This window comes from Calidris pugnax, unplaced genomic scaffold, assembly GCF_001431845.1.
Source record: "Calidris pugnax isolate Ruff unplaced genomic scaffold, ASM143184v1 scaffold69, whole genome shotgun sequence".
NCBI lineage: Eukaryota > Metazoa > Chordata > Aves > Charadriiformes > Scolopacidae > Calidris > Calidris pugnax.
Window position 1 is genome coordinate 9,645,307 of NW_015090859.1, and position 14,204 is coordinate 9,659,510.

General features: G+C 38.2%; 1 protein-coding gene across 1 annotated transcript in view; it reads right to left on the reverse strand.

The window, feature by feature from the left end:
- Window positions 1-1,464: 1,464 nt before the first annotated feature.
- The window catches only part of IPO5 (importin 5), a 42,446-nt gene continuing 29,706 nt past the window's right edge, over window positions 1,465-14,204 (reverse strand). Inside the window, exons 18-26 of the mRNA XM_014944199.1 lie at window positions 14,030-14,126; window positions 13,354-13,526; window positions 12,811-12,922; window positions 12,163-12,218; window positions 10,242-10,364; window positions 9,387-9,606; window positions 5,734-5,962; window positions 4,264-4,405; window positions 1,465-2,442 (exon numbers count right to left, since the gene is read on the reverse strand). Coding sequence (XP_014799685.1) covers window positions 2,356-2,442; window positions 4,264-4,405; window positions 5,734-5,962; window positions 9,387-9,606; window positions 10,242-10,364; window positions 12,163-12,218; window positions 12,811-12,922; window positions 13,354-13,526; window positions 14,030-14,126 — 1,239 coding nt within the window. The 3' untranslated portion in view covers window positions 1,465-2,355. The remainder of the gene's footprint in view (window positions 2,443-4,263; window positions 4,406-5,733; window positions 5,963-9,386; window positions 9,607-10,241; window positions 10,365-12,162; window positions 12,219-12,810; window positions 12,923-13,353; window positions 13,527-14,029; window positions 14,127-14,204) is intronic.

The window sequence follows — 14,204 nt, forward strand, 5'->3', positions numbered from 1 at the left end:
ATCAAGAATGGTTGGGCTGCAAGCATCAGTTAAGGAACCTGAAAAGCTAAGATTAGTGATTAAGACAGCATTTAAATAGGCAGAAAAGGAGCACAGAGTGTGTGAAGCTTGCACAAGTTGGGAGAACCCTACAGCAGCTTTTGGATTAACCCTGACAGGCAAGAGGAGACCTCTACGTACTCCCTGGAACCCACCTATGCGTCAGGCCAGCAGTGACCAGTGACTGACTTGGTGCCCCTTTTCTTTGATAAAATGATATTTAACAAGGTAGAAGCGACTGCACAAAATTGCTCCGTGCTGGCTGTGGCACACAGAGCAACCCCATCTCCTGGCTCTGTTTGTTCTCATTTACTTGGAGGGAAAAGAAGAAGAGAAGACTCACGCTGGTCCATTAGGAGAGCGGCCAGAATGCTGCTCTCTGACATTACAGGTATCCAACGTTGATGCTGTTTCAGGGAAATACAAAATGTGCTACTATTTTCTCCACATAGTGGGATAAAGCAAAGAAGGGAAAAGAAAAAAAATTCTAAGGCTGAAACTTTGGAGAGAAAGTGCAAAAAGGAAGCTGCAGGGGAAAACTGAAATGTTTAAGACTGACGGGAAAATCAAATAAAGAATAGTTAAAAAAAAAAGAAACCAAAACCAAAACAAAACAGTGGGAAAGATTAAAGACATGAAATACCCCAAGTTTTGTTGTGAGGACCAGTGCTCGAGATAACTGCCCTGACTTACTAGTTCTCTCACAGTACTGCTGTCTAATCCTCAACAGTTCATTTTTTCAGGTGTACAAATGTTTGAATTTCTGCAAAAACAAAATTAACAATGTTTAACAAAACGGAAACCGGACCAGAGATACTTCCTTACACTGTTTCAGCTGCCTCTAAGCAAACTCCAGTGTCAACCCCTCTGTTTAAGGCAATCTCTCACAAACTTTTGGATATAATGGTCCTAGGCAGTTTTGATACACCTCATTCTGTATTGTTTTTTTCTTTTGAAACATTTTTAGAGGCAAAACTAAGTTTCTATAGTAAGAGGGGAATGTCTTAAATAAAATTCTACCTTTTCTTGTAATAAAGGAATAAAACTTATACCCTCTTTGAAAAGATTTGAATGTTTTAAGAGACTATTGCAACTGACTTGCAGAACACTTCAGTGAACAACCAAAGTTTTTAAAGATCAACGCACATACTGACATCTCCAAAGTGACAGAGAGCAAAACCTTCACTCACCTTTGTTAGAAATCAGATACTCTGTGCTTACGTTTGCTGGTAAATGATGTATTGCTCTTGCAGTACCAAAAAGATCTGAAAAAAGTTTTTTTTTTATTCTTTCTGGTCTGGCGATCAACTCTCCCATCATTTTAAACAAAACACAGACCAGCCAGATCACACGGCACATTTGCAGCTGGAACACCACTTCATTTTATAAGTTACGAAATGCAATTGAATCTGAACATGAAAAACATTTTTAAGTCAAGATATGTAAGTTTACTGTCATAAAAGGAATGCCATTTTCATTCTACACACTTGGGTGAAAAATTCGTTAAAAAGTCAAGAAACAAAAATGCATAAAATCTGCAATAGGCAACAACATACAAAGTTTCAAATATAAAAATCATGACTTGTATAGCTTGTTACTTGCATCTTTTCACAAGCGGAAATGAAAAGAACCACACATCACTGAACTTCTACACAAGCTTCTTGTGTTTCAACGTCATTTATTGAGGAGTGAATGAGATACTGTCAGACATGCCAAAGAGACTTCACATTCAAGGGCTGGAAGCTGAACAGCTTTCCTCATTGAGTCACTGTACAAGTTGTTTTTCGGCATCTCAAAGTGCGATCAATGAGGTCTTCATGCTCGATGTTTGTCTTCAGTTTTTCATCTTTTGATCTACTAAACTTGTTGGGCAGAAGGACACTTTCTACCCTACAAAGACTCACACTCCAATTAATACAATTAACACTAGATGTAGAGAAACGTTTATCTGTTATAACGTACATCTACTGCTGAATACAAGGTCTTAAAGCTGTTTCTTAATTCATTATGTCTAATGAGAAAATTCAACTTGTTTCCCTTTCGCCATCGTATGGATGGCTTATACCGTTAGAAAAATACTCTTCAGTGCTATTGTAGGGTTTACAGGAAACTTCTTCTGTGTTGTGGGGTAGAAACCGATTTAAACACCGTTCTCAAAGAATGCTTCTTCCTGCTGCCGCTGCCTGTAGGTTGCAGAAGAATGGCCTACACGCACTACAGTTCTGGTTTTACTCAAAAAAGAAACAAAAGAAACCTAAACAATAGGGTAAACGTTTATTTGGAGTTAGTTTTCTTGCAGATGATAGTTAAGGCCCTTCAAGCAGAGTTCAGGAGCTCCTGTATGGCTGCCTGTTGATCTGCATTGAGCTGTGATATGCATTCTGTCCACAGTCCTCCAGATGTCTAGAAAACAAATGAGAAGTTGTCTTTACGCAGGCTGAAAAGCTTTTAAGGCACATGCTAAATATTCTTATGTTTACAAAGCTCAACATTCATTTTTTCTCCCCACAGTCTGAAGGTAAGTCACTTAACCAATGCAGAAGTCTTGTTTCCATCTTAGTGTTCCTATCATTCCTGGCCAAAACAAGACTTCACTGTACACAACTGATCTATACATGTAGGTGACATTGTATTGTTAAAAAAAAATAAAAATCAACTAACCTTGAGCATTTGAGGTAAACCAAACAAATCACAGAATGGTTTGGGTTGGAAGGGACCTTAAAGATCACCTAGTTCCAACCCCCTGCCATGGGCAGGGACACCTCCCACTAGAGCAGGTTGCTCAAAGCCCCATCCAGCCTGGCCTTGAACACCTCCAGGGATGGGGCATCCACAGCTTCTCTGGGCAACCTGTTCCAGTGTCTCACCACCCTCACAGTAAAGAATTTATTCTTAATATCTGTCTAAGTCTCCCCTCTTTCAGTTTAAAACCATTACCCCACGTACTATCGCTCCGCTCCCTGACAAAGAGTCCCTCCCCACCTCTCCTGTAGGCCCCCTTCAGGTACTGAAAGGCCGCTATAAGGTCTCCCTGGAGCCTTCTCTTCTCCAGGCTGAGCAATCCCAACTCTCTCGGCCTGTCTTCACAGTAGCATACCCTAACAAAGTTCCAAACCCAGACTTTAAGTACTAACTGCAAGGATTCGTATTTGTCAGCCAGAATCTAGAGCAGCCACTTATACCACTTCTACTTTGAAACTTCATTTTCATTCATTTTATGCCTTCAGAGTTTTAACAAGTCATTTTCTATCAGAATTAATGGATCTCACAAGCTGATACACTCGTCCAAGTGAACGCTTTCCAAAAACATGTATTCCTAAAAATTCTTGACCCTGAGTTTTACCAAAGCGTACCAAGTGGAATGGAAAATAATTGAACAGCTGCTGCTCCAGATCCTCTATACATTTTTATAAGCTATATGCTCGCCAGGCACGCTACTGCCTATCATTAGGTGCTGCAACTGTCAAGTAAGTCCACCTGATAACATCTGGCCCTGGATCAGATCTGTCCTACGAGCACTATCACTGACAACTGTGCAGGAAGGTGCAGCTGAAATAATTGGCCATCCTCCTCACCCAGCACCGTACGTGCTCATTATGGTATAAAAGAAGTGAACCTTGAGGCAGTTCCCCAAGGTAGGGAAAATACTGAGCAGCCACCTGTGTTTGCACTGCATTAAATAGGGTATTAGTAAAATTACTTGTGGTTTGCACTCATTCTCTAACAAAGATCCCAAGCCTCTGCTACATTAATAAGTCATTAGGAAGGTGCTGGGGCCCCTTACAGTGAACACATGTTGGATCAAATCCTGCAGTACAGTTCACTGATACAAAGATAGCCAGATTTCTCTCCAGATTTTAGTTTCTGGAATTTTAAATTGTGTTTAATTATTCAATTTTCTCGGGAAAAAACCTCAGACAAAACCACAAACACCTAATACTGGCTAGCATGTTAACCATCTAGCTGTAAATATCTGAAAACTTCTTTTTTTTTTAAATTAATAAGCTTCTGAAGTTTAGCAAAAGAGACAAGTTTTGTTCGAGTGCAAATGTTAGCAAGTTTTATCATTAATGGTTCAAGGAATGTCCAAGGATCTCCAAGATCACTGGTTGAAACACTATTCTCTAAGGAGACAAGGCTCTCGAAATTGGTTTAACTGTTTGGTCCTACTTCTGAAAGTATATTATAAATATTCCCTTTATACCTAAACAAGCATTTCTGTACCTGCACTTGGCGAACAACATTAGCCAACCGCTTGGTACACGGATCTTCATGTTTGATAGCTTCATGGATTTCACCATCCGCAATTATACCGAATATTCTGGGAAGGTTAGAGTTGTTGGGACCGAGGACAACCGGGTTGTTGCTGTTACAAACAAAATACATATTAGAAATAAATCAACGTTTAACTAAAAACATTACTGTAAGCATTTTACATGTCACAAGTGAAATATATTGTTCTAAACCTGCTTATTTACATCTAAGTTTCTCTCAGCTGAGTAAGCATGCACAGCTTTGCTGCCTGCTGACAGAACGTTCCCTCTCCTGTTAATATTTAGCCAGCCCATTCTTTAATCAGCCTACACTTTATCAAGAAGTTCTGAACTTTACAGAACGGCAGAGTTCCAAGCAGAGGGGACTGTAAATAGCCTGACAGAAATACTCTGCCTAAAAGGGCTTGCTTACTCTTTCTCTCTCTCTCTCAGTGCTGCAAGGGGGAGGAGATTGTGTCACTGGCATCGGGAGCACCGGTGACTTCAGCTCTCCGTCAGCGCTCACTGACACAGCAAGTAAGCAGTTCTGCTCCCTCTTTCCCAGCCAAGTGTTGGAGTGGAGGAGTGCTGGCAACCAGGGATCCGAGTGGAAAAACATGATCTGCTTCCAGCCCTGCCACCTACCACTGCAGGAACGCAGAGACCATAAATGTAGGACTGACAGAGCGCCAGAAAAGGCCGTAGCGAGGCTGAGCCACCTGCAGAGAGCTGGGTACTAAAGTGTGCTAGTACTGCAGCTCCTGATTTCTATATAAATCTCTATATACATACATCACATTCTTATGGTGTCTGCACAACTGTACTATCATCGGTACAGAGACCCCAGGTGTCACCACCCATAAAACAGCACAGAGATACAAGGTACTCACGTGGTAGAAAAGACTGTAGGAAAGCTAAGTTATTTCCTTTCTACTTAAATATAATACAGTTTTAGCCAGAACATGACTACTACATAATGGACTCAGAAGCTGACATTCCTCCACTTAATTACAAACTGCAACTTGCACTAGAATATTTTTTTTCCCCTCTATTGACCTGTAAGAGGGAGCACAAATCTAAAGAACAAGCAGTGGGTCAAGGTGCTTTCAGTAATAACTGAAATCATTATTACAAACTTAGTAAGGGAGACAGCACTGTACTGTGAACTTATCTGTATTATTTCTCTGCTTCATACTGTCTTTTGTTGATACTCAAGCTTTTGGAAAGCAAAAAGTTGCAAAGCTACTTTAGAAAAGAAGGCTGCAAGGGCACATGTGCTGCTCTTAAGTAAAAAGACTGATATGTAAAAGCAGAGCATCAAAAATCTTCCTGAATTTTTCTGTAAAAAAATGTGGCAGTTTCTCAGTTTTGGAAAACAAATGCAAGGAAAGAACTTGCAAAGTGGCTTACTTTCTGCATGAACATCAAGACTTTGCCTTACCTCTCAATTAAGTCACACAGATAATTGAAAGTGTGAACAGCTTCTTCTTTGTCTTCATGAAGGGGAAGCCATGATAACCAGTGTGGCAGGACTTCTTCAACATTTACACAGTCAGGCTTGAACTTCATTATCTTTCCTACAGCTGAAATGCAGTTCTCTGTTGCATTGACATTCTCTTTGGTTTTGGCATCTGGTGACTGAATGACTCTCACCAGCAATGGAAGCGCCTCTAATGGTTAAACAACACAAGAAGAAAGTTTAATGCACAATCAACTTATATTTCATTAACATCACAAATTCTACATGAGACAACTGCACATATTAAAAATGGGATTTTTTTGTGGCCTAAGCACCAAAATCCAGTCATCCCAACGTCCCATTACTTCCAGGTTCTTCCCTGCTCAATAATCATGATATGAAAACCAAACAGATCGACAAAGCTACGCAAGGAAACACAAGAAAACTGTTACTACAAAAGTTTGGATTTGTTTTTTAAGTTCAGAAGAAAAAAAAAATAAAAATAAGTCTTCCTGTGTCTCTCAATTGGAGTTTTGCAATCTACAATATACAAGACATTGTAATTTATAGTAAAAACAGGTAACAAGTACTATCTTTTTAACCTAACAGGTTCTATAAGCAAGGGATGATAAAGAGCACCAATACAGTGATGTTCACATTAATTTGGTCTGTAGTGCGTGTTTACAGTGTGTGCCTGCTGTATGTCTATTGCTATACATCTATGTACACACCTCCCACCACTAAAAGGTGCACTAGGAAAAGCTCACAGCAATAAACCCATCTGGCGAATATACCTGGAATTAATAGATTGGCATTTTTCCTTGGTGTCTGATTTTTACAATTTCTTTGATAGGTTAATAGTAAATTTTTTTTTTAAATAGTCATGCAGGTAACCACATGCACTCTTAAAAATAAACATTAATATCATGTTTTTAGTTATTAGTGCCCACGCAAACTTCAGAGCTCTCCACACGCATGCAGGAACAATTGTCCTTGTGTTCTTGTGCTAAAAATGTAATGCTAAAGCTGTGCATTTCTGTATCAGCACAGAAACAGGTTGTGGAATTGTGCAGAAAGCACACTTCAAAATAACTTCAATTACTAAGGAAGAGCGAAATCTCACACTACTTCATTTTGATGAGTAAGTAGCAGCTTTGCAGTTAAGGAATACTCAATGACACTTGCTATATTCACTTCACCAAATTAGATTTTTTAAGAATTTAGCAGCTATGGAAAAATGCTATTAGTCCTAAGCTAGATGAGGACACTTTTATGGGGCTGATAAACATGACAGAACTGCAGAAATGCTGGTCATCGGATCCACTAGCTTGTGTGCTGAATGCAGGATAACAATGCTGGACTTCCCTGCAAAGCAGAATTTGTTTCATAGAAGTCTACAACGTCCAGACAAACTGAGGCTGCAATTTTTACTTCAGGTTTTTACGACTGCTGAAGCTAAATCTCATCTGTGTTTTCTCATACTCCTTAATACTACTGGATGACTTTGTAGGTATGTGTGTCCTTGCAGCTGTAAGATTAGGAGGGCATCAAGAATTCAATCAGCATAGTCTCCTCCCTACAGCTTAGCAGACAAGTTTTCTTCTCATCTACAAAACAGACCTATTCTCACGTTGATGTTGTGGTAGATAATCCCCCAAAACCTCTTTTGGCTATAGAGGACAATCTTCTACAACAATAATAGTTTTTTCCCCCCCAAGGACTGACTGCTCTGACATCTTGCACTGCCAAAAGTTCCAAGGCCACCGATATGATTTAGGAAGAAACACATGCAGTTGATTAACACAATATTCACAAAGAATAGCTGACTATATTCTTCCACCAACATAAGAAATAGAAACAATGTTGACAGTCACATAAATTGTAACTTTGTAACTCCATTTAGAAAGTAACTTGATTTGCTGTACTTTTTCTGCAATCTTATTTCTTTTTTCTATTTTTAACTCTTTCTTTCATCATAATGTAACTCTTGCACCATTTACAAGTTCCCCCTACATTCCTGTATTGTTTCAACTCGCTGCCAAAACCACTCATGTTACTACATCTGCTTTTTCTGAATAGTCTTGAGTCTTTATATACTGCTACAAACTTGCAAGAGAACAATATGCCAGTGCTACATATTCATCAGTAAAGAAGCTAAATTATAAATAAAAGCTCACAAACGTGATGTTTTCAGAGAAGAAAGTAAAACCTATGGGGTAGAAAGCTTCTCATGCCATGGATTTATGTTGTTTCTAATCGCAGCACATCATCTATTGAAATAAATCACAAAGGTCTTTCATGTACATACAAAAGTATTTAAAATACTTTTGAGATGCCTGCTAATAAGCTGTATGCTTAAAGTAAACGGGTTATTTTATCTAAACATCCAACTAAAGGAGAAGCCAAGTGTCTGGGTTTAATAAAGGATTGTTTGTTCAAATACAAAGAAAAGGATCAAAGCTGTTATAAAGTTTAACTGGGCCAAGGTAAAGTCTAATGAATTAAAAAATAAAATTAGACTTCAACAGCTGCTAAAAAACCCCCAAAACTCCAAAATCAGATCTATCTTGACCTCAGTCTCTACTTCTCTAGTCTTGGGACAAGACAAAAACCTGATGGAAAAATTTGCAAAAAACCCCCAACCTTTTAGGAAGTATTTTTCTAGACAATTTTAAATTTTTATGCTCTTAATGTTTCTCTGCAAGACTTCCCCCTGCTTTTTTTTTTTTTTCTTAAAAAAATGCCACGTCATCTTGATGGCACCATGTGACAGTTACATTTATATTAATAGTGAAAATTACAAGCTCTACTGATGTAAGACTTGTGTTAAAGCCCTAGTTTATCCCTATAACATGCTTTTTATTTTCTTGCATCACTTAATTCAGCTTCCATTTAAGATTCATGTGAAATACACATTTGATACAGCTGACTATATCTTTTCTTCTAAAAGGGAAAAAACCCCTCCAATAAGGGGTGTTATTTAGTATGCAAAATTAATTTTGTTGACTGGCAAGAAGAGTGCCAACGGACAACTATTTCTTTAAATTCAATCCAAATTTGAAGTTTTAGAGAAACTCAAGACATTCAGGAAAAAAAAGCAGACAAAGTGTTTCTGATAGAAATTAAATGAGTATGATAATGCCTTAGTCACAGAAATCAGGCTCCTTTTTATATAATGGGCAAGCAGAGAGCTTCAGTAGTTGTATTTTAGGCAACTCCTTAATAGAGGTCACTTGTGTAGCTTTTCTAGCCATCCAAAGGGTTTTGCATTAACACATATAATCACAACAGTATTAGTAAAAAGCGACTATGAGGCAGGTGTGTACCAGAAACCTATTTTTTATGAAATGAACGTTTGCATCTCAGACCATATTTTTTTTTAAATATAAATCAAGTTTGCTAAGGGGTACATCCTGCAACAGAAATGCTACGAAGCAGAAGACCATTAAAAGCCCAAGGAATTCAGGTACTTTACTAATCAGCACCAGTCTGCCACACAGGTTATACGGGCAATCTATTTCACTGCCAAAGGGAAGAGACCTCATTAACCGAAAGGTGAGCAATTTTTAATTTCTAACTTTTTTTTCCTCCCAGAACATCTCATTCAAGTAGTTTTATCAGATGGAGGTACGTACCTGTGCAAAAAGGACGATAGCTGTCCCCACCAAATTGTGCCATAACTCCAACGCCGTAGGCAGCTGCTTGCCTGACCTCTGGGCTGTTGTCACATATTGACTGTAGCATTGGCCTCAGGAAATATTCGGCGTATTTGAACGAGGAGGGGCTGCAGTGCTCTACGATGTCATCAAAAATGCATAGTCCCCACTGCCTGTCTGGCCATGGCCTATGTGGACACTGCACCAAAAACAGGCCACATTTAAGCCACCTTAAAGTTGGTAATTTTTGTAGAGTCAATTAATACATCAACAGAATAATTACAGTAAGACCGGTCTGGTATTTTTGTTAAAATCTTCCTAGACTAAATTTAATCTTACAAACACATAATTTTCTCTAGTGATACTTGCAGCAATACCATAAACAAAACAAAATCCAGGTGAACATCTGAGCTAATTAGAAGAATAATGATTTTTAGGCTAAACCCTTTACCTTTATTTCACACTCTGTTACCTAGTTCAGTCTCAGTTTTCCCCACTAGCCTGTAACACTTTTTTGGCCCTCTTCTTGAAATCCGTTTTACAGAGTATTGGACACTCCCAGGCAAATTACATTTCTCAAAATAGTTGTGTGGGTCAACAATCCTGGGTCTTGCAACACAGGAATTAGAGGCAGCACAGCTGTTCAAAAAGCATAGGGTAATACTTGATCCAGAAAAAAACCTTCAATGCCTCTATTTTGTAAAACTACAGTGACTAGTGAATAGTGCTACATTCTATCAACCACATCCTTTAAGATTCCAGCATGGAAGGCCTATTAACACATCAGAAAAAAATAATAATGGAAGTCGAATTGAAAGAAAACAAGGTACTTACAATTAGGTTGACAATTAGTGGAAGTAGCCTTTCAAACCACGGCAGTACCTTCTCCTTATAACTGCTGAATATTGAGTGCAAAATGTCTGATACTTTAGTCAAAATATAAACGTCACTGTCGTCCTGATAGGAAAAGGATACAACTCACATTAAGACTAACAGTTTTTAAAATAGTGGAAGTCACATGAAATGCTAAGGTCTCTAAACTAATAAAGTTGTTCAATGACTTGGTTTCGTAAACCTAATCCTTTAAATTCCACTACTTCTCAGCTCTTGGTCTAATCACAGAATGAAAGAATCATAGAATGGTTTGGGTTGGAAGGGAGCTTGAAATATTCAAGCAATAACTCTGGAACATACACATAAAAATAGAGGTAGAGAACTGCTGCATCAAACCACAAGGTCCACCTGGGCTGGTACTGCCTGTTTACTAATAGCTGATAACAGATGCTCAAGGGGAGAGCATAACACTTGCTTAGCACATGCCTTCTCCTACCCTCTATCAAATGAGTTCAGTTACTGCTTAAGCTAGGGCTGTATCTGAATATCTTACTGAAACTACTATCTTTCATGACTTCTGTACTCCCTTATATTTCTGCTGCCTTGAGGTAGGGCTACATAAACATATTCTGGGACCAAAGGTGTATATCCAAATGTTACTCATTACCATATGTTAATTTTGTCCATATGGCAAGTAACATTCTGGTCCCACTCCTACTTTCACAGAGTAATGCAAAAGTCTTCCTTGCAGTCTTTATAAAAATCAGCAAGTCAAATATAAATTAAAGCATTTTTTAAATGCCTTGGGACTCTGGTGCAGAACATGGACTCAGCTTTTCTTAAACTGCCCCTTTCTGCATTTTCTCTCATTATCACTACAGAGTGACACATAAGGAAAAAAAAAAGGTAAGAAACCACCTAACTCACTGCCTACAAGAATGAACAGTAAACATTGCAAGAAAGGGACTAAAATCAGGAAAGGCTCTTGGCTCAGAACGGGAGGTTTGTTAATTTTTGATCCCAAGCAGTATGTAGATGCCAGAAATCTACCCTTCTGAGTGATGGCCCTAATGTTCCCAAAGGAAAGAGGCTCAAGAACTGCATTGTTATTTAAGAAAGTATTTACATATGCATGCATGATCTGCTAAGATATATTCTGGAGTCTGCATACAGGTTAAACTCATGCTTCACAGTTCAACTTCACAAGCTTCACACCTGTGTTGTGTGGCAAAAAATTTCCTAGTTAAGTTTACTGAGTATCCTTTAGGTCTCATGTTATAAGCAGCAGTGATTTATTATTCTATATTACTCCCCTCGTACCAATAACAATTTAACAGAATGATCATCTCTCTTCTACAGTCACCTTCACTTCAGACCAAAAAGTTAATTTGGCATCTCAGTGACTTTATTTTCTCATAAGCAAACACACTATGCCAGCTATTCATCCTGCTGTCCTCCTTTGATACTATTTCAGGTCTACTCTTTTTGAGACAGGCTCCTGTCCTGACATGTTAGAAGTCTAGGTATCAGAGGTGTACTCAAGGTTAAGATGCACCTAGGTCATAAGGCACCAAGAGAAAACAAGTCAACAGGGCTAGGCCTTAGATTATCACCAATACAGCATTTGACAAGAGACTATGTAAAGTTATTTAAGAATTGCTTGAGAGGATGAAGGAAATGAAGACCTATATCCTGAGCTGCTTCCTTCAGAATACTGGACAAGGAAATCTTTCATATTTTCTAATTCAAGCATGACCCATTTCTTAGCGTATTCCTTCAACACTTCCAGTAACAGAACATTCTTCCAGGAAGAAGTAATTCTGAGGATGCACTATGCTTTAATTGAGTAGCATAGCACAGCCGTGTAATGTATTTCCATCCTAGTGCTTTGCAAGTGGAAAAACTCCCCAAACCAACTTACTTCATCTTGTAATGACTCTTCAACTTGTTCGTCGTAGTCTTCGTCTTGTCTTTTCACTACATTAAAAACAAATATTAAACCATTACTTTTCTACAAGTGCATAAGAAGCCTGTGAAAGGGAAAAAATGATGCAGAAATAAATTTAGAAAATAGGAAACAGTAGCTGAAGATTGCATTGGGAATTTTGTCGTCAAGAAGCTTCAAAGAGCTTTCACAGAAAAACAAGAAGTATAACGAGACAGCTTAGTTTAAGAATGCGTAAAAATGCATGATAGAAATAAACACACCAGTTTAACCACGAGCACAAGAAAAGTGCATAGAAATAAGAAACTATCATTGCTTTAAGAAAACTGCAGTCTTCAGATACAAAAAAATCCACATAAATGACACCACCATAGACGTGTGCACTGTCTTCAAGTAAATGTGTCCATCAACTTTTGATTAAACTACAGTATTTCTGCAGATGATGCCTTCATCCTCCCAGAGTTTACAAATTGAAGTCATGCATTCTGTTGTTTCAAAGCCCAATTACCTTACATAAATATGCAAATTAAAGAAAAGTGAACTAAGCTTCTTTTTGTGTGTTCAGAAATTATTAGGAATTCTGCTTTCAAGAACAGCCATTATCACATGTTAACAGGAACTCACCCTGTCTTAATTCTTGATTTTTAAAGTGCTCTTCTAGCTTTCCTTTCAATATTCCTCCAAGTTCTTCAAAATGTTCATTGTTAAGGCATCCATCTCCCATTACGTCAATGCACTAGTGAAATAAAGGGACCAGTTTTTCAGCTTTAAGTTACATGAGCAGTCTCAATGAAATCTAAGCACTCAGAGAATATTAACACGTGCTCCACTTTAAGTGATCACCAGCAGAAATAATACTAATAGAAAATAAATACTGTAATCAACACTCAAATTATACAAGGCATGGTACCACTATGCATTTTGAGCACATAACTTCAGTGGTTTGCAGTTAAAATGAACAATTCTGGTAATTATTTTAGGTTAATACTTTGGCTCTTGCAAAAAAAGCACAATCAGCTATAAACACATTTATAGTCAAACCAAAATTGATGTAGAGGAAGCCCTGCATGTCTTCCAGCCATTTAAATGAACACCAAACACATGTCCTTTCTTGCCATAAAAGGCCACAAATAATAACGCCACAAAATTCATAAGAAAGAACGTTACCTTTGCAAACGAATGCATTATTTCTGAGAGAACATCTGAATCTGGTTCTGTCCCAATGGCTTTGATGAGTGCATCACACATGAAGTGCCACATCTGTGTGAGGTACTCTGGCCCACGAACTCTAGCACATTCCAGAAGGAGGGGCATCGACTCTGCTGCTGCCACTCGAACACGTTTCATGATTAAGGAAATAAAACATTGAAGACCAACATGCAGTGCTTAGAATTTAAGCACCCATCACCATAAGGAACTTACTAATTTTCTACCTGACAGATTTTTTTAACATACATTCTAGTGCATTTGATTCCTTAATTAGACACAGATTAAAATACAGGAAAATTAAACTGTTTACTATCTAAAAGCTGTTTCAAGCTTGTTTCAGGCCATGACAGAAAAGCTACTCAAGTTCCCCTTCACTGCATCAGCACAAACATCACTTTCTCTACCTCTTGATTTTAACATTATAGATGTGCTTATTTAAAAAGAAACTAGGGGAAAAAGTAGGATACGTTGCCTGAAATAGCGTGTAAAACAACGTTCTCAGAAACAATTTCTGCTATAAAGCAACAGAATATATTAACAGTAACACTCTCAATTCATTTAGGAAAACAGTAAGCACCACTGATTCCTCCAAACTAAGTTTGCATTTGCACAGTAGAATTCATTAATAGGATATCATCATGGAAATAGAACTTCAACAAGGGAACCATCAGCTTTACAACTTGCTCTGTGTACTCAACGAATCCTTCCTTTAGCTCTTTTGCATAGCAAACCTGAAACACAAAGCATGGAAATGCCACTTTTAAGGGAAAATACTGTTACTAATATTTTTCAACTATGCAATGGTGAGA